This window comes from Barbatula barbatula (assembly GCF_947034865.1).
Source record: "Barbatula barbatula genome assembly, chromosome: 10".
NCBI classification, from domain to species: Eukaryota; Metazoa; Chordata; class Actinopteri; order Cypriniformes; family Nemacheilidae; genus Barbatula; species Barbatula barbatula.
In genome coordinates this window covers 14,408,670-14,431,756 of record NC_136773.1, presented here as the reverse complement: position 1 = coordinate 14,431,756, position 23,087 = coordinate 14,408,670, and the positions used below count along the sequence as shown (strand labels likewise).

General features: G+C 40.2%; 1 protein-coding gene across 1 annotated transcript in view; it reads left to right on the top strand.

Annotated features, from left to right (window-relative positions):
• Positions 1 to 23,087, top strand: part of luzp2 (leucine zipper protein 2) — a 105,185-nt gene that overhangs the window by 58,846 nt on the left and 23,252 nt on the right. Inside the window, exons 3-4 of the mRNA XM_079466597.1 lie at positions 8,799 to 8,869; positions 16,926 to 17,007. Coding sequence (XP_079322723.1) covers positions 8,799 to 8,869; positions 16,926 to 17,007 — 153 coding nt within the window. The remainder of the gene's footprint in view (positions 1 to 8,798; positions 8,870 to 16,925; positions 17,008 to 23,087) is intronic.

The window sequence follows — 23,087 nt, the reverse complement described above, 5'->3', positions numbered from 1 at the left end:
AAATATTTCACTGGTAAACTGTAATAACTTTAATTCAGACATGACGTGAACAGCATTAAAATAAGTGCACTAAACATATCATATGTATAATAATTTTTTTAAATGACAGTTTGACCAATAATGATACAGGCACCTCTAAAAGCAAACACAGCTGGCAAGCAAACATTTATAGCAATTGCTGGCACATATGGAGACTGATTAGCCACAGTAAGAACGCATTATTCCAGGCAAATCCATTTTAGGCTTCTGGCAACTGAACCAGTCAATCAAATACTTGATTGCCTTGTCCAATGGCAGTCAACCAGGCACCGGTCCCTGGGAAAAACCATACGCTCCAAGTGCATTAAAGCTAATTCGTAGCTACGATTTATTGTTCTGCTCAAGTGTAGCGAGCGTTAATGGATAAAGACAAAACAGCATAAATTTAACTGACAGAAATGGCCTGGATATAGATATGTTGAGCTTCTCTTTTTTGTTTCGAGTTGGGTCAGGGTGATTTTCATGTCTTTAAATGATCTCATTCATTGAAATTCCACGGATCACTCTGTGTATCTGTAAACCGCTTCTCTCCTGCGATTCTTGCATGAGAATGCATAGAAATGGGCAAGTAAGCTTAATGGGTCTGTCAAGACTTGATGCGGTGGCTCTACTCCGGTCTCTGTGGTGAGCCTGTGCCAAGCTGCAAGATCCCTTGAGTGGAAAACAGAGATCTCCTGTGAATTTATTGTAAAACCACGATCAACCCTATCCTTTTTTAATGTGATCAATTATGTATATGTGACCAATTAACCTTTTGGTGGAACAGATTTACAGTCCATACTGTTTATTTTTATAATGCGATTCCCTCTGAGTGTCGCTCATCATCATTAAACTTCGCCTGATGGAGCCCGTAGTCTTGGCAGAGGCGTGCGAGTTTGTGCCGGCAGATTCCTGCCAGCTTGGCCTGAACAGTCACTGCAATGCCAATCTCAATACAACTCAACAGCTGCACAGATGGTCTTCTACTGACAAAGCTTTGCTGCTGTTATTCACTGGGAACACAGAAGGGTCAACAAAGTGGGGCTGAGACGGAGCAACCGTGAAGGCTAATACATGACATGAGTGAGAGCGTGCTGAAGTTCATTTTAAAGCCGTTTTTCACAGGATCAGCGCTGAGTAAAACGATTTCTGCAGCACGACCACAAATCACACAACAAAAATTGCCATCAATAATATAATAATAAAAAAAGAAAAGTTAATTAACTATTTTTCTTTTGGATTGCTTTCTAAACTAAATTTTTATTGGATGTCTGATGCAGGACAAATTTTCAAAGAGTGTGACCCAGTCGGCGAAAACCAGACTAATGTCTCAATATCTAGCTAAGAGATATCGAGCATCTAAATGCGATTTCAAGCATTAATTCCACTCGTTTTTGTCATTAACATTTTTGCCATGCTCAATCAATATTGAAGATATCAAGGTTACGTTTTTACAAAATGTTCTTTATGTTGTGTTGTGTTATGTTATGTTGGATGCTTTTATGTAGCAAATGTCCTTCCGAAACTTCGGATGTCCACATTTTCTTTGTCGGAAAATGGAAAAAACACTGTACTTTTAAAATGATTAAATACTGTGTGTCATGATTCTCGAGTGGTGAGACACGGAGAGAGGACCCAGGTGCAGACAGCGGGTAAGGGGTTAACAAATAATTTAATAAATAATAAAACAAAGACCCACGAGGGGGTAACAGAACAAAACATGGATACATAACATGACAGGACTAAGACTAACTACACTGAAACAAAACTTAAATTAACTCTTTGACATAAACTACACATGACTTAACTAACATAACACAGGAACTCACCACACAAACCACAATGCCGGTGGTCCCGTCCAGTCCGGTGGTCCCGTCCAGTCCGGTGGTCCCGTCCAGTCCGGTGGTCCCGTCCAGTCCGGTGGTCCCGTCCAGTCCGGTGGTCCCGTCCAGTCCGGTGGTCCCAAGTCCAGCGTCAAGTCCTGCCCTGCCGGCCCTCCAACCTACAAACCAGTCAGCCTTGCCCCAGCCGTTCCCTACTACGGCCGTCCTGTCATGCCCTACCCCTTCTAGTTCCTCCCACTCCAAGAGAGGTATCCCTACCATGCCCAGGCCTTCCTATCCCATCCCTCCGCCCAGCTCTAGGAAGCAGGGTCCTGTCCCTCCTAAGTCCCCACCCAGTTATGTTCCCAAGTTTTTCCCACCAATAGCCCCGCCCCCTTGTTTCCCTGTTAGCAGCCCATTAGTGTTAGTCTTGTCTCCAGCCCTGATCCATCCTTCCCTTAGTGTTTCAGTCCCCTCACCTGCCTCGTGCAATCCTCCTGTTTGCTTTCCCTTAGTGTTTCATCCTTGTCACCTGTGGCCACTCTCCCTGTGTCATCAGTCCTTGTTAGTGTTTTCCCTTTATTAAGCCCCAGTTTTCCCTCTGTCCCTTGTCGGTTCATTGTCATTTTGTCATTATCGTACCTCCTCACGTCACCTTGTTGGATTATTCCTGTCTATGGATTATCGTGTTTGTTCCTGTTCTAAGTTTGTGGATTTTGTTGATTTATTATTCAAAGGACTTTGTTTGTTTTGTTCCCCATGTGGGAAGTTTTAGTTTACACTTTTGTCTTGTTTTAGTTCATGTTCTCCCCATCGAGGGTCTTTTGTTTAAATAAAGTTTTTGTTATTTAACTCTGCTGCCTGCGTTTGGGTTCTGTCCACACACCGTGACACTGTGAGCATATTTTAATGATACTTTATATTGGTTAGATATATACAAAACCCGTGAAGGGTGACTAACAATAATGATTTAGGGCCAAAAAAAATTAATCATGAAATGTGAAGATATTTCAGGAGAGGTTTCAGAAGGACATCAGCGAAATATCAAAATCATAAAATGACGCTCACAGACTAGGATTATAACATTTCATAATATAATAACGGGACTATAGTTCATAAACTATCTCTTTTGATGAACATTATGTTAATAAAGTAAGTGCTTCAATTAACATTAAGTCTTTTAAATGATGTTCTAAAAATGATATAATGTATTTTGCTTATAAGACGAGGCTTGAACTCTATTGAGTCAAATGAGAAATAAGACCTCTCCATTCTCAGTGTAAGCAGCCCTGCCTGGATGTGATCTGGGATCAGTCTATTTCTTTGCCTTTCCCCATTTCCCCAGAAATGACATAAAGGCTTGACCATATTATAGCCTCTGGCTCAAACAGCTGTGTTAAGTGTAAGACTGCCTGATAGGTAATCGATGTGTAATCATGTACTAGATTTTTCTAAACTGATTACACAATTCTCATACATGTAATCTTTTACCAATTTTTTCAAAGTCTATATCCATTAGTTGATGTAATTAATCAATGTCGATGATATGCTTATGATACACAACTCCACTTGTCACTTGCACCAGATGCCCACAGATCAATTAGGAGATGTAGGGTTCCTGGAGAACTATCTGCTATGTGAAGATGCACAGAGAAAGTATACCATGCCTAACAGACTCAATGGGCCTCATTCATGACACTTTCGTAAATATATCAGTAAATTCAGAGTAATTTGCGGGTAAAACAGTCCTTCCTGAAAACTTTCCTCCGGATATACAAATACTTTGTAAACATCAGATTTCATAGTAAAATGTGTGCATGTCGTAAGTGTCAAAACAGGGTGCGCATATGCTTTCTCATTCACAATTAGCATAATCCCCACCTACGAGTTACAGCCACACAAATTACGTATCTAGGAATGCTAGGACTTCATGGTTTGGCTATTATTATATTGCACAAATGCATAAGATACTCATAGGCGATATGCTTACCAATAAATTAATCAATTAAACTGTGTGTACCAAAGCATTTTTAGCCAGCTAAAATAATAATACCTGATGCTCTTCTAAAAACGACCACCTTTGGAGGCACTGTGTGTGTTATTCTGGAAATGCGTTGGTTTAGCCTACTTGTTACTAGTATCTTATTTTGAAGAATATAACTTAATATGAAAGTGCAGTAACCATTAATATTAAGTCAAGTCAAGTCAGCTTTATTTATTTAGCGCTTTTTACAATTTTCATTGTTACAAAGCAGCTGTACAAGAAAACATTGACTATAAGTAAAACATAAAAGGTTATGGAAGTCAAAACACAGGTCAAATATCAGACACACAATAAATTCCTATATGCAGTGTTAATTAAATAAGACTATCAAATTCTAGCAGCCCCCCCGGCCAGGCAAACAGTACAAAACAGTATGCAAACGGTGGCGAGGAACCCAAAACTCCATTGGAGGAGAAAAAAACCTCAGAGGGAAACCAGGCCTAACCAGGGGATTCCAGTTCCCCTCTGGCAAAAACTGCTGCCTCTGCACAAGCTCGACAGTGCTTGCACAACAAGGCAAAATAAAAAAAGTTAGATTTAAAATTATCATTAATAATCTAATAGCGACTGAAGTTTTGTAGAGTCGCCACGTCCTTCGTCCAGCATTTGTCAGGTCTGGGAATGGATTGCGCCCTGCCCGGTCCGGTAACCTTGGACTGCATCCTGCCCGCTCTGGTAACCTTGGAACAATGAGACAAGACTGGCTGAGAGTAGAGTACTGTTCTGCAATCTTTGATGCAACAAATGCATCAGTTGTTATTGGAAGTGTCCCTGGTTCCGGTTGATCTTACTAGTGCAGCCTAGATCTTTGAAATATATATATATTATGATAGTGTAGTGTATGCAAGATAAAAAAGATGCGTCTTTAGTCTAGATTTAAACTGACAGAGTGTGTCTGCCTCCCGGACAGTGCAGGGAAGACTGTTCCAAAGTTTAGGCACTAGATAGGAAAAGGATCTGCCGCCTGCACTTGATTTTGAAGTTGTAGGTATTACCAACTGACCTGACACCTGAGAGCGTAGTGCACGTGATGGACTATAATACGTTAGAAGTTCTCTCAAGTAGTGAGGAGCTAAACCATGCAAGGCTTTATAGGTAATAAGCACGATTTTAAAGTTTATGCAATGCTTTATAGGTAACCAGTGCAAGGTTGACAGAACCGGGCTAATATGCTCGTACTTTTTTGTACGCGTAAGAACTTGAGCTGCCGCATTTTGGACCAGTTGGATTTTTTGTAATAGGCCTGCAGGGCAACCACCTAATAGTGCATTACAGTAATCTAGTTTTGATGTCATAAAGGCATGTATAAGCTTCTCTGCATCTGATGGTGACAGCATATGACGTAGTTTAAATATATTTTTAAGATGGAAAAACACAATTTTACAGGTGTTGGCGACCTGGTTCTCAAATGACAGAGTACTATCGAATATAAAGCCAAGATTCTTAGCTGAAGATGAGGGTTTTATGGAAGATCCATCAATAGTTAAGCAGTATTCTTGGTTGTTACGTAGGGCGGTTTTCGGTCCGATAAGTAACACTTCAGTTTTGTCCGAGTTCAGTAATAAAAAATTGCTACTCATCCACTTTTTTATATCGACTATGCATTCCACTATTCGATGGAATTGCTGTGTTTCATGAGGCTTCGAGGAAATATAAAGTTGCGTATCATCAGCATAACAGTGAAAGCTTACTCTGTGTCGCTTTATTATATCTCCTAGAGGTAGCATGTATAATGCGAAGAGCATAGGCCCTAAGACTGAGCCCTGTGGTACACCGTACTGGACTTGCGATTTGCGTGATACCTCATTGTTTTTTGCTACATATTGAAAACGGTCGCATAAATAAGATCTAAGCCATTTCAAAGCTATTTCCTTAATACCAACATCATTTTCGAGTCTATGTAGGAGCATTCTGTGGTCAATGGTGTCGAATGCAGCACTAAGATCTAGCAGCACCAATAAGGAGATACAACCTCGCCGGACGCCATAAGCAGATCATTTGTAACTCTAATCAGAGCAGTCTCTGTACTGTGATGTGCTCTAAATCCAGACTGGAAATCTTCATTAATCTTATTCTCTTTGGAGGAAGGAGCATATTTGAATTGAGACTACTTTGTCCAGAACTTTAGATAAGAAAGGTAGATTCGAAATAGGTCTGTAGTTAACTAGTTCTCCAGGGTCCAGATGGGGTTTTTTGACAAGGGGTCTTATAACAGCCACCTTATATGCTCTAGGCACATGTCCTAATGTCAGAGATGAGTTAATAATGCTAAGTAGAGGATCTATAATTTCTGGGAGCATCTCTTTCAGTAGATTTGTAGGTATAGGGTCTAACATGCATGAAGTTGATTTAGATTATCTAATGATTTTAGAGAGTTCATCGTGATCTATAGTAGAAAATAAACGTAATTTCTCCGGTATTCACTTCTGGTTGCATAGTTATAATGTTTTCTCTAATATCTTGGATTTTATTTGTGAAATAGTCCATAAAATCATCACTGCCATGCTGGTAAACAAAATCAGAAGTCTCTGACGATTTATTTTTGGTTAATTTAGCCACTGTATCAAAAAAAACCTAGGGTTATGCTGGTTTTCTTCTATTAGTGATGAAAGGTAGGCAGATCTAGACGTTTTTTAGGGCTTTCCTGTATTTATTAATACTATCCTTCCAGGCAGTACGAAATACCTCTAATTTAGTTTTCTTAAAGTTGCGCTCCATTTTTCGTGCCGCTTTCTTTAGAGCCTGAGTGAGTTCATTATTCCACGGTGTCGGTCTGTCATTTTTAATCTTCTTTAAGCGCAGAGGAGTAACTATGTCTAGCGTTTCCGAGAAGGTGGCATTAATATTTTCAATGGTAAAGTCAAGATCTTCAACGTTATTACTCATGCTAGAAATTTGAGACAATTCTGGCAAATTATCAAGACACGCACCTTTTGTAGTTGAAGTTATTGTTCTACAATATTTGTAACTTGGAGTTTGATTTGCCACCATTGGGTAGTGAAGCAAGCATGATACCAGATAATGATCCGAAATGTCTTCACTCTGCTGAAGGATTTTTACGTCGCCCACGTTTATACCTTAAGACAATATTAAATCTAAAGTATAATTACGAAGGTGAGTAGGTCCCGACACATGTTGACTAACGCCCATGGAGTTAAGAGTGTCTTTAAAAGCCATTCCTAAAGCATCTGTATCATTATCTACATGAATGCTAAAGTCACCAACAACAAGGACTCTGTCTGCAGCCAGTACTAGTTCTGATAAGAACCCACCAAGAGATAACTTCTCCATTGTTGTGTATGATGGTTAGTCAATGTAGTGTTTGTCCCGCCTCTTCTCCACCGTAATCGGACGGCTGTGTAAAAAAGGACAGTGACGAGTTCTGCGTTTTACCCAAAGTTAAAAAGTAAAAAATCTACAAAATGTGAAGTAAAAAATCAACAAAATGTGAAGTAAAAATGATAAAAGACAGGTCAAAAGAACCTGTGAAATAGAACGTTGTAGCCTGATGTTTTACGGACTATTTTGGAATGGAGCAGATGTACATTTCTTTCGTACTAACTAAAATTTTGGAAATACGAAAATTTTCCTGGATATGTTAGAATGACTTTACGAATGATTATCACAAAAATATGTTCTGCTCGTATTTCATGATTGAGACCCAATGCCTTTACATCAATAATGACATCAAGAATGAGTCATAATGTTAAAAAGTTGGTTCATAGCTTAAAAGCAGATATTTGTAATGTCTGTCAAAACAGCATGCTATCTCAGCATCTCTAAAATATGTGATATTTTCCCCCTCCTGACAGTTAGAAACTTTGAGACAACATTCACATCCAGTCTTGACTGCAGTGTTTTGGCCGGTTTACCAAAAAGCTCAATCAAACACTCATTGGAGTTCAGAACACAGCGAGACTGCTGATGCTTGTTAAAATGAAGAATTGTGTTATACTGGCACTTAAATCCTCCTCTGGATACCCATGTCTTATAGAATTGATTTTAAGATCCTCTTAACCATGTTAAATGTCTTCATCGCGCTTTCTCAACATACCTCAGCAGAGTGATTGCTAAATTACACTTCTAAATCGCCCAACCACCGCCAGCCAGTGACACCTTACACATGGCAAAAAAAAGTGGTGTGTACATCTTTAGTCCCGAGCTGTTGTGAAACTCTCTCCCTGCAGACCCAAGAGTAGCTCATTCAATTCGTAAACTATCTTTATTTTGTCTTGTGTGTCATTTGTATGTTTTCTGTAAAGCAATTTGTAAACATTCTTTTACATGGTGCTATATAAATGGATTGATTCACTGCTCACAACAAGGGCTACAGCAGCTATAGGAATGATGTATATTGTTCTGAGCCCTTTACATCAATACTTCTTTGTTTTCCTCCCTTTCACCTCTACAGGCCTGTTTATGACTGGCCATTAACTGTGAAAACAAATTAAAAACATATCTGATTTATAAACATCTTTATGAGCATTTATTAATATTAGAACCCTTTGACGTACATTTTGAACAGCGGCATTAATCTGAATGAGAAAGTTTGAGTATCCATTTCTTGTTCTTTTCGTGGTTTCTCCATTATTCATGTTTATAAATATGCTGATTGAAGGAAATGGAAATGAGGCTATAATGAGAATTAGTGAGATTTCCTCTCTATGATCTCGCTGATGTTTCTCTGAGGAGGGAACAGATGCTTTTGACCTGCCCCATAAAGCAGCACTTTTCAAGACATTTTGCAGGCTTTCTGAAATAAATCAGTTTTTAGAAGGTGGTCGTACCTTTATACATGAATTCTGACATGTCTTACAGTTTCTGTCATGTCAAATCCTGAGATAAACAACTGAACACACAAATATATAATATCATAAAGCATACTCCGCAACCTTTCTGTTCTTTCCCGATAGACTCTAAAGAATGATGATGCTGTGCCCAAGAAGGATGTGCAGAGAATCCTGGAGCTCAGTCACAAGCAAAGGTAAGTAAGTGTCCATTTTTCACTTTGTTAGTCACATTGTCATCAGTCAATAAAGCAGAGTTTTTATAGTTTTGTTTTTGGTTACTTGTAAATAATAAATTAGTATTTTTGAAAAAAAAAAATTAATGTTAATTTTTGTTTGTGGTTTTGTTATGCATGTTTGTGATTCTATTTTAATTTTTTTATGGCTATTTAAATTTAACTGATTGCTTTTTCAGTTAGTTTTAATTTATTTTTGGTCAAGTTTCAGTCATTTTAGTTAAAGAATTATGAACTTAAACATATTTCAGTTTATTTCGTTTTACAAATAATATTTATGCTGATATTTTATGCTAATAGTCTAAATTTTGTTAAACTATAATACACTTGGAATGAGAGATTTCTAAAAGATACCCAAGATATCTTAATCCTAGAGATAACAGCGTTTTATTTTATTTATTTTTACATTTATTCATTTGGCAGACTTTTATCCAAGCGACTTACAAGTAGGAGAGCATATAGCATTTTGTCTACAAAAATGTATATATATTTAAAAAAAAATATTTAGCAAGTACTGTACATAAACCATCATTATTCACCACTATTGTCACAAAATGGCTTTGGACAGAACCCAGATGCAGGCAGACGAAGGTTAAATATAAATGTTTATTAAATAAAACACCCGCAATGGGGAAAAACAAGAACAAAAACACACTAGCCAACAAACACTAGAAACAAACACTTTCCACGAGGGGAAAAAACAAGGTCTATATAAAAGAGAAATAATAAGTCTACAAACTGGAACAGGAACAACATGTAATCCAACGACAAGACATCCGTGTTACACATGGACAGTAGACAATAGATAAAGACACCAACACTGAACAGAGAGAAACTGAGACCATATAAAGGGAGACACTAACGAGGAGTGATTACATGGGGAGAGTGGTGACAGCTGATGGGAATGAAACCCTAACGAGGTGAATTACAAAACAGACGATGGGAATGAAACCCTAATAAAATTACAGGAGATAGGAGGGTGGGGCTGAGAGACATAACAGGAAGACACGTGGCATTAAGTAACAACATAAAGCCACATGTCTCCACACATAACACAACAGAAACACGAAAGACGTGGCAATGTCATGACTCTGCCCAGGGAGCTAGAAAGCTCGAGACAGGAAGGACAGAGTCCTAACAACTATTACCTTGGTTTGAAACCGAAAGCTTATGATGATTTATGAGTTTACCTCATGGGTAAGATTTGCCGTAAATGTCAGTTTGACATACTGTAATTTGAAGATGAGTTCCTTAAACAAATTAAATTGTAGGTTTCAAACAAAGATGGAGAATTGCAGCTTTAAAGTTGTAACTCAGTTGTCTTTTATCTAAATCTGAATATTTAAAAAGGTGAAAACTAACTGTTCATTCCGACGGTAATGCTTCAATGTTAATGAATTACATTCAGACATCTGTGTATCACCACTAAATGAATATGAAAATAAACAGTGCAAGAATTAAACACATCTTTACTTAAGAGAAAGTAATTTAAGGACAGGGATGTCAGCCCATGCAGTATTTCCGTCAACTCTAAGCGAAATGAACTTTGAAAGATAAGAAGCTGTGTGTTCTTGAATTAATTACTCTCACACACCAACACCAGTAATTACAAACTGTTAGTAACTGTTTACATGGATTCGGCTGTAGACAGATGCTCCACCATTTGTTGTATACATCTAAGGCTCTCTTGGCGACTCCTGTTTCAAGAGCAACATGCTTCTTTAACACTGCTTTTACGACAAAACTGTCTTGGTTTAAATCAGATTGAATTGTCATGGGTTTTTTAGTGCTGAAGAACTCCGGAGCACTCCAAAATAGTCTTGGTGACATTATGGCAACAGATTGGATCCATCAACGTTCATCCATGTTGGCTGCGGAGAGTTAGTGACAGAATTCAATTTCCCCCTGTGTCAGGTGTGTGTAATGGCTTCTATTTTTAACCCCAATCAACAGCAGACAGATATTGAAATTCAGGGCAGATATGGTGAAGTTTCTGACCTTCACTCTCTTGATTAAAATGACAATATGAGCACTCCGTAGAAAAGAAATGAGCAGACCATTCCATGGGCATCTGCCATTGGAAAGTCATTGGACTGCGCTCAGTTTTGCCTTGTAAAATGCCACATGGTGACGTTTCTTGGAGGCTCGGCTTGGTCATATCAGATTATTACTTGGACAATTCAGTTGCCGATTTAAATGAGCCATCTGCTTGATAAGCATTAAGAAGCGTTATCGTAGCGTAGCGTCTCACAGAGTTAAAAATAAAACTATAAAATGTGGCTGCGAGCAGCAGTTAACAGAATCCAGCATGCTATAGTAAAATTAGCAGATACAATGGAAATTAAGCCATGTCCGAGCGTCACGATTGATGTGGATTTCGCTCATGTGGGTCTGTCCTTGACAGTGTGCAGGGTCTCACTTGTCATTTTATGATTCAGAAGGGCTCCATTTGTGGCCGTTGAGTGGCCTTATGTGAAGCATGCATTGATGTGCGCTTCACAGCGAATTACTACACAAAACTATACAGTATGCATCATAACGTCACCATAATGTGAACTTAAAGGGCTAAATGGTTAGAGGGCTGGGACAGGCCCAAGTGATTTCTGGGTTTTAAATTGAAAAATCTATGTAATTTTCTAGTTTTTCTCTGTATTTGTGATAAACCATAGAACAATTTATCAGACTCTGTACCTGATCAAGCCTCAGGACTTAAATATTTGTAATATTGCAGCTCAACATTAAAACCTGTCAGTTAACTTTCTCTGACTAGAAATAAACACATATTCCACTGCAATGACAAATTCCGTCTTTATTGTATTCATAAATCAAAAACTGCAGACATTTCTGTCTTTGAAAACCTGCAGAAGTATAACATGCCTGCTTCAACCTTCTTCCTTTAGAATCGAGACTGACAATGCAACCATCACTCATCTCAAACTAACTTCTTTCTTAAAGGAACAGATGTCTGTTTAAAGAATAACACACATTTTACATCACAGCCTATGCATTGATTGTCTTCCCTTTTCATTTAGATTCATGAAAGCGGAACAAATCTGTTTAAGAATGTAAACCTATAAAAGCCACATCTTAAAATAAACACCACTGAAACAGAAATTGATACGAAAAAGATTTACCCAAAATGTCAAACACTGAAAAATATTTTAATGGCAAAATACATAGGTCCTTGAGGCAAATTTGTTCCGGATGAGAAAAGAGACACTCCTGTCAAGTATCTCAAATAGGCTAGCGAGGCTGATGTTTTGAATATTGCAGATTCAACCACTAGTTGCTAAGCAACCATACATCCCATCCATCCCAAAATTACACAGAATGCAATTAGGCACAGATCCCTCATCCATGCATGTTTGGCCATTTCTCACCATTAAAAGTTAGAGGTGTTTCAAGTGAGGAAGATAATAATAGGCTTGAGGAAAAGCAGTAGGAAGCCGGGGCTGAAGGGCTGTTATGAAACAGCCCCAGTGTCAACATACTTGGCCCCACTTGACTAGCAGATAGTCGTAGATCTCCAAATAATTTTTAATTAGTTCCGATGTAGCAAGGATGTGTGACTGAAACTTTTGCATGCACAGTGCTGTGAAAGAGCGCTTGCCTGACTTCCCTATTCCCTCTTTAATTGCACATTTCTCTTACTGAATGATTTCATACCATTAAATAAATTGTCATGGTAACGCATAGAAAATTCCAAAAAATAAAGAATTATATAAATCATTACATTTTCTTCATAGAAAAATACTTCGATTGTTTCATTCTATTACTGCAGTCAGTCCTGTTTTATACAGTATTGACCCATGCACAGAAATCGCTACTTTAAAGCTTCTTCAGATGTGCTGTTGAAATGTTATTGAGATATATCAGCTTGCAAAGCCATTAGTAAGACCCCTGGGGCCTGTCCCGTAAATCTAGCTGTACAAACTCAGGGTTACAGGATTAGTTTTGGGATGATAAAACCAAACCAACGTGATCAAACTTTTTTGGTACCATTAAGCAGCACACAGAGTTTCTTTGTCAACTCAAGCTTTGATCCTGAAGCGCGTGCAAATGAACGAATGACGTCGACATCGCAAAACCAAACGCGTTCAACATGGATAGAGGGAGTTCTGTATGTTTCTCAGGAAATTATTATGCACAAATATACAAAAACTCAAAAATGTATTTCAGCCACGGAGTACTGCTGTTTCTGCTGTCTCCACAAGAGAGGACTGTTTCAGCGTTAATGCGCAAGTTAAACTACTTAATAATACATGCTTTAACTGTAGTATTGGCCTCTTATAGTAAGGTAAATACTACAGTAATGTAATACTGTATTTATGATGTTGTGTACTTGTGCCCCCACAGTGGATGAAAATATCCTGCCTTGTATCAGTTACCTTTCAGTTTACTTTTATTAATGAGGGTGAAGCATGTGATGAAGTGAAACTACTGTATCTGTGTGCTGACAGAGTTAAATATATAATTGTAATGTGCCATATATTATATTTTATATATAATAGATTATATTTGACGTTACTGGTGTCTTTGTTCTTGTAGGACATTTTACAACCTTCATACATAAACCCTTTCTCCCACCAACAGGCTATCAAACAGTCCTGTCAAAGAACAAAGAAGAGAAGATTGTATTGAAGCTTGAAATAAATTTTTGGTCACAAATTTAAATCATTTCAAGTGTTTTGTACTGTTCCCCATTTTATTTAACCTCCCAGCACTAACAAAACACGGATGCATTAGGGAATTATACAAGCATTACTGCATTGTATAGGCATACTTTATTATACATTATTTAGGTGAATTCTAAGTGTGACCTGGTTTTAAAAAAAAATATTAAAATAGCACTTTTAAAAGATATGTGATGTCACCTGTCATAACCTCCTCCAGAGCAGGCTAGCCGTGCAGTGTAAGTTACCATGGCTATAAACACCGATTAAAACCGAGCTACTGTCATGGTACCTAAAACTCAGGGTTGGAACAAACACTTCTGGGGCACTTTTGACTACGATTTCTAATTTTTCCTACTATGGTAGTCAATGGTGGCCAAGAACAGTTTGGTTTCAAGCATTTTCCCAAATATCTTTCTCTGTTCTCATCAGAACAAAGACATTTATAGGTTACAGATCTGGAACAACGTAAATGATGACAGATTTTCATTTTGGGGTCCTTTAAAGATGGTGGTGAATCTTCTCAGAAGTCTCCAACCTGCCAAAAATTATCCAATTGCACACGGCACCTCAAAGGATCATAGAAATGGCACACATTTCTAACATCAGCTGATGTCAGTGTACACATAACAATTAGAGAGAGACAAAATTGTATTCGTTGAGTATTAACGTTTTGAGTAGCAGGGCAAAAACATTTCAGGTGCATCTTTATACTGTAAATTATGTCTATTAAGAAGCATCAAGATCTCAAATAATTTTCTATGGACGGATGATTCAAAATGGACATTCATGGTCACACCAAATTTGTAGCTAAGTGAATACAGCATTGCACTGTGAATGTCATATCTACAGTGAATCACAGTGGTGGCAGTGTGATAGTAAGTGGCTGTTTTGCTGCATCGAGACCTGGATGACCTGTTATCATTGAAAGAAGCATGAATTCTGCTATGCACCAGACAATTCTTTAGGAGAATCATCTCCACCATCTGTGCGTGAGCTGAAGCTTAAGTGTAATTGAGTGATGCAGCGAGTCGGTGAGTCGGCTACACATGGCTGAAAATACACAATACGTAAAGTTATATAGTGGCTTAGTAAAAGCCTTGGCTTTTTGTTTTGAACAGCACAATGTAGATAAAAGGATCAGACCTCTTCGGTTTATAAAGTCTATCCATAATTAATTGCATTTAACATGGAAAAACAACTTAGCAAGCTTACATGGCACTGTATGGTCAAATGTCTATTGTTGAATCATTTTTACACAGTTTTGGTTGGTACATTTGTAGTCTTTTAAGAATGGGATTACACTAGGGTCATCTAAGTATAAATGGCCTCTGTGCCAGATTGAAATGATGTATAACCAGGGCTGGATTGGGACAAAAAAAGGGCCCTGGCATTTTTACTCAGACCGGCCCACCACAATGGGTCGGACACAACCAACCAGCACACCATCCTTGCGGTCCCTGTAGATATGCATATCTACTGTTCCATTCCCCCAAAAACCTACAAAGCTGAGAACTAAGTGCCATGGACCAGTGTACCAGTGCAAGTGGACCAGTGTACTCATTCTCTCTTGACTGACTCCCTGGTGATAGACCTACACCTACTTGTGGTGTGATTCGCGCAAATTGAGCGTTAGTAAGGGAAGCCAAACAATCCAATAGTGGGATGAGACAGCGGGGTATTACAGAACTCGCGCCACGCTGACATGTCATCTGCGCAATTCAATTTCCTATCGCCAACCAATGGGCAGCGTGGCACCAACCAATCCGCTGCACTGACCAATTAAAACATATACAATGTTCATTTGGCGCCACTCATTTACATTTTACCCATAAACCTCTGCTATTATTAACATAAATAGTTGAGGTAAAATGGCTAGGCGCAAAACGTACTAAAATAATAAAATAAATTACCTGAACGTGTAAACTGTCCAGGAGGTTGGCGTGCTCCTCAAGACTACGATATTGGAAGTCATTGAAGTTTCTGCTTTGTACACGTCTTTCCGTAGCCTGTATAGTATAGAGTCTATACATGTGTGCAGTTTTTCAAAGTATAGATGCAAAACACTACCGTTTACTTGTACACTATTAAAGATAATAAAAAAATATTATGCATTTCATCCTGATTTCCTTTGTCTTCTGTAGGGAAAAACTGATAGACTTGTGTAAATGTAAACAAATGTAAATGTTTTTAAGGAATGAGGGGTTTCTTTATTGTACATTTGAGTGTACGGTTTGCGCTGTTTAAATAACGTGTGCGCTGACGAGGAGTCGGCTGGCTGGGCGATTGAATCACGCAGATGACATGTCAGCGCGGCGCGAGCTCTGTAATACCCGCTGTCTCGTCCCACTTTTGGATTATTTGGCTTCCCATAGTTTGCACGAGTTGAAAAATCTGAACTTTGGCGAAAATTTGCGCCGCGTTTACGAACCAGGAGCTTGCTCTAGTAGGGCCGTGATTATGACATAGCGAGCGGAGGCAGGAATCCGAAACAACAATGAAGGACTGAAGGATTTGATGGACCCAGACATGGCGCCGAACGAGTCTACGTCGTTCTTCAGCCTTCTATAGCACATAATGCGCAGCTATCCTCTCAACTAAATCCATGTCCGCCATTTCGCAATTAGACAGAAGCCCCTCCATGACGCGAATGAAGCGAGTAAAAGCAAAATGTTCAAGCGTCCAACTAGACGCTAATAGCGCGATTTACTGCGTTTGGTAAGAACACTCTATAAGACACTGACTGCATCTGACACGAGAAACTGGGGGGGGGGGGGTGGAGTCTGTTAAGAGATGATTGGGCCAGCCCAGTGTCAGTATGGAAAATGAACCAATAGGCCGCTGTCCCTGCTTTATGGGCCGGTCGTTGGCCCATTAAAAAAATATTATATTATATCGGCCCCCGAGTGCGTCGGCCCACTGGGCATTTGCCCGGTATGCCAGATTACTAGTCCAGCACTGTGTAAAACCACCACCGTGAGTTTGGTGTTTAAATGCATCTGATGGTTTTTGACAGACTAAGGGCGTGTCGGATGAGATTGAGACTATGCCACTGTTACGGCACATGCTCTCACACATTGACATCCTGTCCCAATCTTGTCCTCATTCTTTCCTGTTCTCTCTCTTTCTTTTCACTAAACCAATCAATAAATGTGGCATAAAGGCTAAAAAGGAAATAAAAATGATAGATTTCTGGATACAATAGTACACATAGCAATAATGGGATATTGTAGATTGGCTATTACTGTGGATTGTTCGGTCTCTCCTGATCCCCCTTTCTCAGTTTCCAGGGATTTTCTTTATGCCCCACCACGCTCATTTGTCTTTCTGCCTTTCTTCCACAGGGATGAGATGAAGTCACTCCAGGCGGCTCTACAGAAGCAACTGGATGATGCAAATGAACGCGCAGAGAAGCAGCAGGCCACCGTGAGATGTGTTAAATTTATATACACTGCTTTTGGAGAACTTAAAAAAGGGCTGTGGTTAAAAACGGCTACTCTCATTCTTAATATTGAACTCATTCACTTTATTTTAACGTACCTTGCTTTATTTTAATCCTCTGACAGCATTACATTTACAATCATCACATAAACTGATAAGACAAAAAAGGTGAAATAACATGAAACACCCATCAGAGACCTTAACATTTGTTTACATGAAAAACAACAAGCAACAATCAACTGGATTCTAATTTTAAGTAAAATAACCATCTTTCAACTGGTCAAACAAAGCAATCTCACATATTAATGCCCCAGTGCTTGCTGGCCAAGATAGTAAATATTAACCAGATGCGATGTTCAATATGGCCACTCCAGCGAAGATTGTCCCGCCTTACAGCAATAACCGAGAATCTTCAATCGACAAAGACTGAAAAATCTTAGCTGCGGGGTTCTCTTGAGGGACTTGTCAGCCTGTGCACATGCGCAGTAATTTAAGCGACTTTAAAAAAGGTGAATGAAACAAATGTTATGGTGCAGTTCATCTACAATATGTTTTAAATGCTGTTTCTAAATATGCCATGTACATGGGATTTAAGCCGGCGATTGTAGAAATATCAGTATTCCCCATTCGCGTCTTGCTTGAATTATGCAATAACTGCCCTAACTGGCCAGAGGCGTACTGCAAACATGGCCGCCAAGTGGCAAGACTTTCGTAAACGGACTCTGTTGCTGGGAAAAGAGTGAATGGAAGTGAACTGAAAAAAAACAATATTTTTATTGTAGGCCAACTTAAAAATACATGAATTCAACTCGCCTGCTATGCTTGTCGGGCTGAATAATGTAAATTCTGGTTCTCGAATCTGATTAACTGAGAGACATGCAATATTCCACCAGTATCACCCAACCCAGTCTCACGGCAGTTTGTGGCATAGACACGAAATATGGAATCTATTAATGCGTGTTCATGGACACAAATATTCCCATTTTTCGTGTCAGTGAGCATAACCTTTTCTTGATGTCACTCAGCCTAACTTTCTTTTTGTGTCACTCAGCACGATTTTCAATACACAGACTGCGTGTGTATTTACATTGAAATATTCATAACCTGATATCAAAAGAAGTCGTACATATATTTTAGGATGTGGCTAACTAACACCTGTCTTCACCCCACACCCTAAAATCACAACAATGATAAATTGCTTCCCCTAACCCGGCCCCTAAACTAATGGCATAGGGGAAAATTCAAAACATACCATTGAAAGCGTAGGAAATAGGAATTCACACAAATGTGCCACCTTGTAAAATATCTATGAATTACCATCAGATTGTGTTGATATACTGTATATTTATACAAATATAAATTTTACATTTGGGCCTAATCAACTCACTTCATCTATTTACAATAGATCAGTGCAGAGAGTCATTGGGTTTTGTTATTGCTGTATTGAAGCATGTTTGGACTGAATATCATGACTCCATTTTGAAATGCTTTCATTCTGCTGTGGCACCATTGCACCCTCCCCTCTGACTCGTGTCTTAACTAATTACCAGGAAAACACTGGAATCCTCATTAGATGATCGCGGCAGCACGGAGGGCCCGGATAGAGTCTCATCTATTTTAGGCATTTACCTTAAGGTGCTGAAGAGTTACATTAAAGTAATTATGGAAAACTGTAGGAAGCACCTTGTTTGTTTTGAAGGAGAAAGACAGTTATCTGCATGCTGGAACTTTTATTTTTCCTCTCTGTGTGTGGCTGCGCGCGGTACTGCGGGGGATAGAGACACAGACACTCGTGTTCTGAATGAGAATGATTCACAGAGAATTAGCATTTTACCAGCTCTGGTTGTTCCTCCCATTCTTGGAAAAGTTCACCACCAATTGATACCAATTACAGATAGCAAAGCAGATCTGCAGCCTAAGGTACAGTATATTCACAAGCTGCCTTTGCAACAATTGTCCTGTTAATTTTCAGTGAAATTTTAATGTTTTACACGAGTGTTGAAACAGCCCAGCAAGCTCTGACCTTTTGTTTGGCTGTAAGTGACCTTTTATATTATATAGTCATTATGTGCTGTTGTTATTGTATTGAGGCCCAAATGTTTGCAGGGGAAATGAGGTGTGCCTAGAAAATAACTTTGAATCAGCTTTTCCAAATGGCATGTTAAAAACTTGTGATTTAATTTTATACCCTTAAAGGGATAGTTCATCCCAGAGCTGGTCCTCCCTATAAGCGAACTTAGCGGCTGCTTAGGGCGGCTGCTTTAATTTTATACCCTTAAAGGGATAGTTCATCCCAGAGCTGGTCCTCCCTATAAGCGAACTAAGCAGCTGCTTAGGGCCTCGCCGCCACTAGGGGGCCACCAAGAGCATATTAAATAACATTTTTTTCTGATATATTAAGGAGACACATCCATTTTCTAATGCAGGGTCGCACCTACTATTTCTTCTTTGGTGTGTTTAAAAATTTGTGCAACATTGAAATATCAAAATAAGTGAGGTGGCCAATCAAATGAAAGGCTGGAGTTACTGGTGACAGAGCCGAGCAGCGACCAATCAAATAAAAAAAGACAGAGCTACTGTCACGTCTTCGGCTATAGTTCAGCAAGACGCTTTAGATTTAAAGTTTAAAGAGTGCCGTGCAACACACAACATACTGTATGGAACAGGGAATTCATGTGGAAGGAGGAAAATCCAAGCTAATAGGTGGTATAATCCGGTTGATCGTCCCAACAATGTGCCAGGTGCCAGTGCAGTTTGTAGCAACCACGGTCCAGCAGCCTAGTCTTAAGCAGAAAGGACCCAGGCCTGCAAGGCCGGAACGTCCAGACTGTAGAATCTGGTAAATGTGGAAGGTGAAGCCCAGCAGGCCGCTGCACAGATATCCGCTATGGAGACTCCGCTAGACCACGCCCAGGAAGAGGTGACACCTCTAGTAGAATGGGCTCTAATTACCGTGAGGCATTGAAGGCCCACGGAAGACAATACCAGTGAGGTAGCCTCAACTTTCCATTAAGACAGTCTATGCTTCGAGACCGGGACCCTCTGGTGAAAAAAAAACTAACCTCACTATTCTTAGCTTTGTATACTGTGCTAGGCTTTAATGGACTAGTTTTTGATGCACATGTGTATTTTGTTGCCTATGTTTGCAATGTTTCCTCATCTGTAAGTCGCTTTGGATAAAAGCATCTGTTAAATGACTAAATGTAAATGTAAACAAAAAGCTGTACCAACCACCTGAAGTGGGCGGAGCGCTCCGACTGGACAGAGAAGGTTCATCTCTGGGTCCTGCAGAGAGCCTCACTACCTGTGCTGTGAACGGAGTAGAGAGCACCTTAGGTACCTAGCCATGCCTTGATTTGAGGACTGCTTGATCCTGTTGCCTGCCTGAGAAAGGAGGTCCCGGCTCAGGGAAATAGGCCACGAGTCTGCTACGAGCAGCTGAGCCAGTTCCGCAACCCCAGGCTGGTTCTGCCACAGTGGGGCTACGAACAACACCTTGTGCACCTGTTCTCTGGTCCTCCTGATCATCTGCTTTATGAGAGCGATCGAGGCAAAAAGATCGACCTCTGCCTTGCCGAAAATTTCCCAGATTTGCTAAACCGACCTGGGGTGGAGCATCCATCCCTCTGTAGGGACATTGCTCCGAGATAACATATCTGCTCCCCGGTTCAGTCTGCCCGGAACACGAGTTACCCTCAGAGAGCACAGATTGCACAAGGCCCATTCCAGTGGGCGTAGTACCAGGGAAAAAAGGGCGTCTTGAGGATAGGCCTCCCCGGTGATTTATGTAGGATACCACCGTCATGCTGTTTAATCGGACTAAGGTCCCATAAGACCGGCAGGAAGTAGCGAAGGGCCAGCTATACTGCCTGCATCTCCAGGCAGTTGATGTGAATGCTTCTTTCCTGATTCAACCAGTGGCCAAAGGCCGGTCATGACCACCTTACATCTGCATGTGGTGCCCAGAGACACACCCTGCTCGAGCCAAAGGGGATCCTTCCAAGGGGCTATGGCGGTTATGCAGACTGGTCCACCCAAATGTGTAGACGTCCGAGACGGCAAGTGTGTGGCGGAACTCTCGGTTTCAGCCAGTATTGACCATGGTCTGGCGCGTTTTAGCAAGGTTGATCCTGAGCCCCAGGCATTCCAGGTGGCTGAGGAGGAGGGACCTGTGAGACCTTAGCTCGTCCTCAGACTGTAAACAAGCCAGTCGTCAAGGTAGTTCAGAATGCGGATTCCTGTCTGCCTGAGAGGGGATAGAGCCAAGTCCATGCACTTCGTGAAAGTGCAGGAAGCCAGAGATATTGAATGGAGGCGAATCTCAAGAATCGTTTGTGATGGGGGGCTATCTGGATGTGGAAGAATGCGTCCTTCAGATCCAGGGAGACGAACCAGTCCTCTGGGAATATTTGCGAGAGGATCTGACAACTTTTCTCAAGAACTGCTGAATAGCGAAGCCGCTGAGCAGGAGATCGAATCCGCTGCAGATGCTTTTCGACCGCGAAGCCGTCAGTCTCGAGTAGAGAAAAAAAAAGCTGTCGCTAAAGGAGAAGAGATCTGAGGACCCTACGGCGATGTGTCTGCTTATATAACCATAAGGCCGCCCCTTTTGGCGGGGGCAATAGCCAAAGGTCTGTGCAGCTTCGCTGCCATCGGTTTTGAAGTTTTACTTTTCACAAACCAATGGCCGTGCAGTTTCTCTGCGTTATTGATAAAAGCTTCAGTCATCTGAGAAAAGGGAGTTTTCCCATAGCTTCCTGGTACGCAGTACGAGTGAAGTATTGATAGGGAACAACGGTGGTTCCCATTCACTTGCATTGGTTTTGGGAAAGTGAAGTGAATGGGTACCACAGTTGTTTAGTTACCAACATTTTTCTCCTGATTGGATGAGCCAAGCTGACAAACACACATCTGTGACCAGACATTGTTTGTTTTGCTTGAATTAATGCACCAAGTTACTTGCTAACAGCAAACTGTAATGCTTAGCGGAGGAGCTGTTTATTCCGACAACTATCAATACTACATGTAACTGTTTATTGAAGAGTTTGTTTCTTGTATTGTAGCTCTATTGGCAAGCCCTGTCTGAGAACAGCCCTCACCCGTGGTCAAATCACTGTAACGCATGCCCTCTATTTAAATATTTATGCATTGACTGCAGTACAGTATATCAACACACGAACTCAGACTGAATTCAATTAAAGTGCTAATCAGAATGAATACACCCGCGGGTACGCTGCTGTATTGTCTTTAAACGCACAAAGCTGCTAGACCTCAGTTGTGTTGTTTTTTTCCACAGTGTCTGCAAGGCCGTAGAGAGAGAGAGAGAGAGAGAGAGAGAGAGAGAGAGAGAGAGAGAGAGAGAGAGAGAGAGAGAGAGAGAGAGAGAGAGAGAGAGAGAGAGAGAGAGAGAGAGAGAGAGAGAGAGAGAGAGAGAGAGAGAGAGAGAGAGAGAGAGAGAGAGAGAGAGAGAGAGAGAGAGAGAGAGAGAGAGAGAGAGAGAGAGAGAGAGAGAGAGAAAGAGAGAGAATGTGTTGTGGTAGTTTGACATTCAGGGCTGAGCTGGGTGAATAAGGAAAAAGGAGCAATAGTGGAACGGTCTATTTGATTGGTATTGCCGTTCGCCTGCGGGCTGTAAACACTTCTGATTGTTTTTTTTGGCTGTTTGTACCACACTCTGGATTGTTTGGGGAAACCTTCACTCTCACAGTCATATTCCATATAGGTTCATGTTGCAATATGTTAACAAGACTGCTTTTCGTTTGAATATTTATCAGCATTGATTTCACTGGGAGTAAAGATGATGTTTTGCATACAAACCTTTTGCACACATTACTTTATCAGGGTGGGTGTACAGTTAAATCTGATTTATCCTTGGTTTAAAAAAAGGTTTTAATAAAATATGGGTAATAATTATTATTACCACCTAAAAGGGATGGTTCCCCAAAATAAAATCCTGCATTTATTTCAGGTGGTTTCTTCAACATAAAAGAAGATATTTTGAGAAATGGTTTTGTGTTCATACAATGGAATTCAATGGGGACCAATGTTGTTTGGTTACCAGCGTT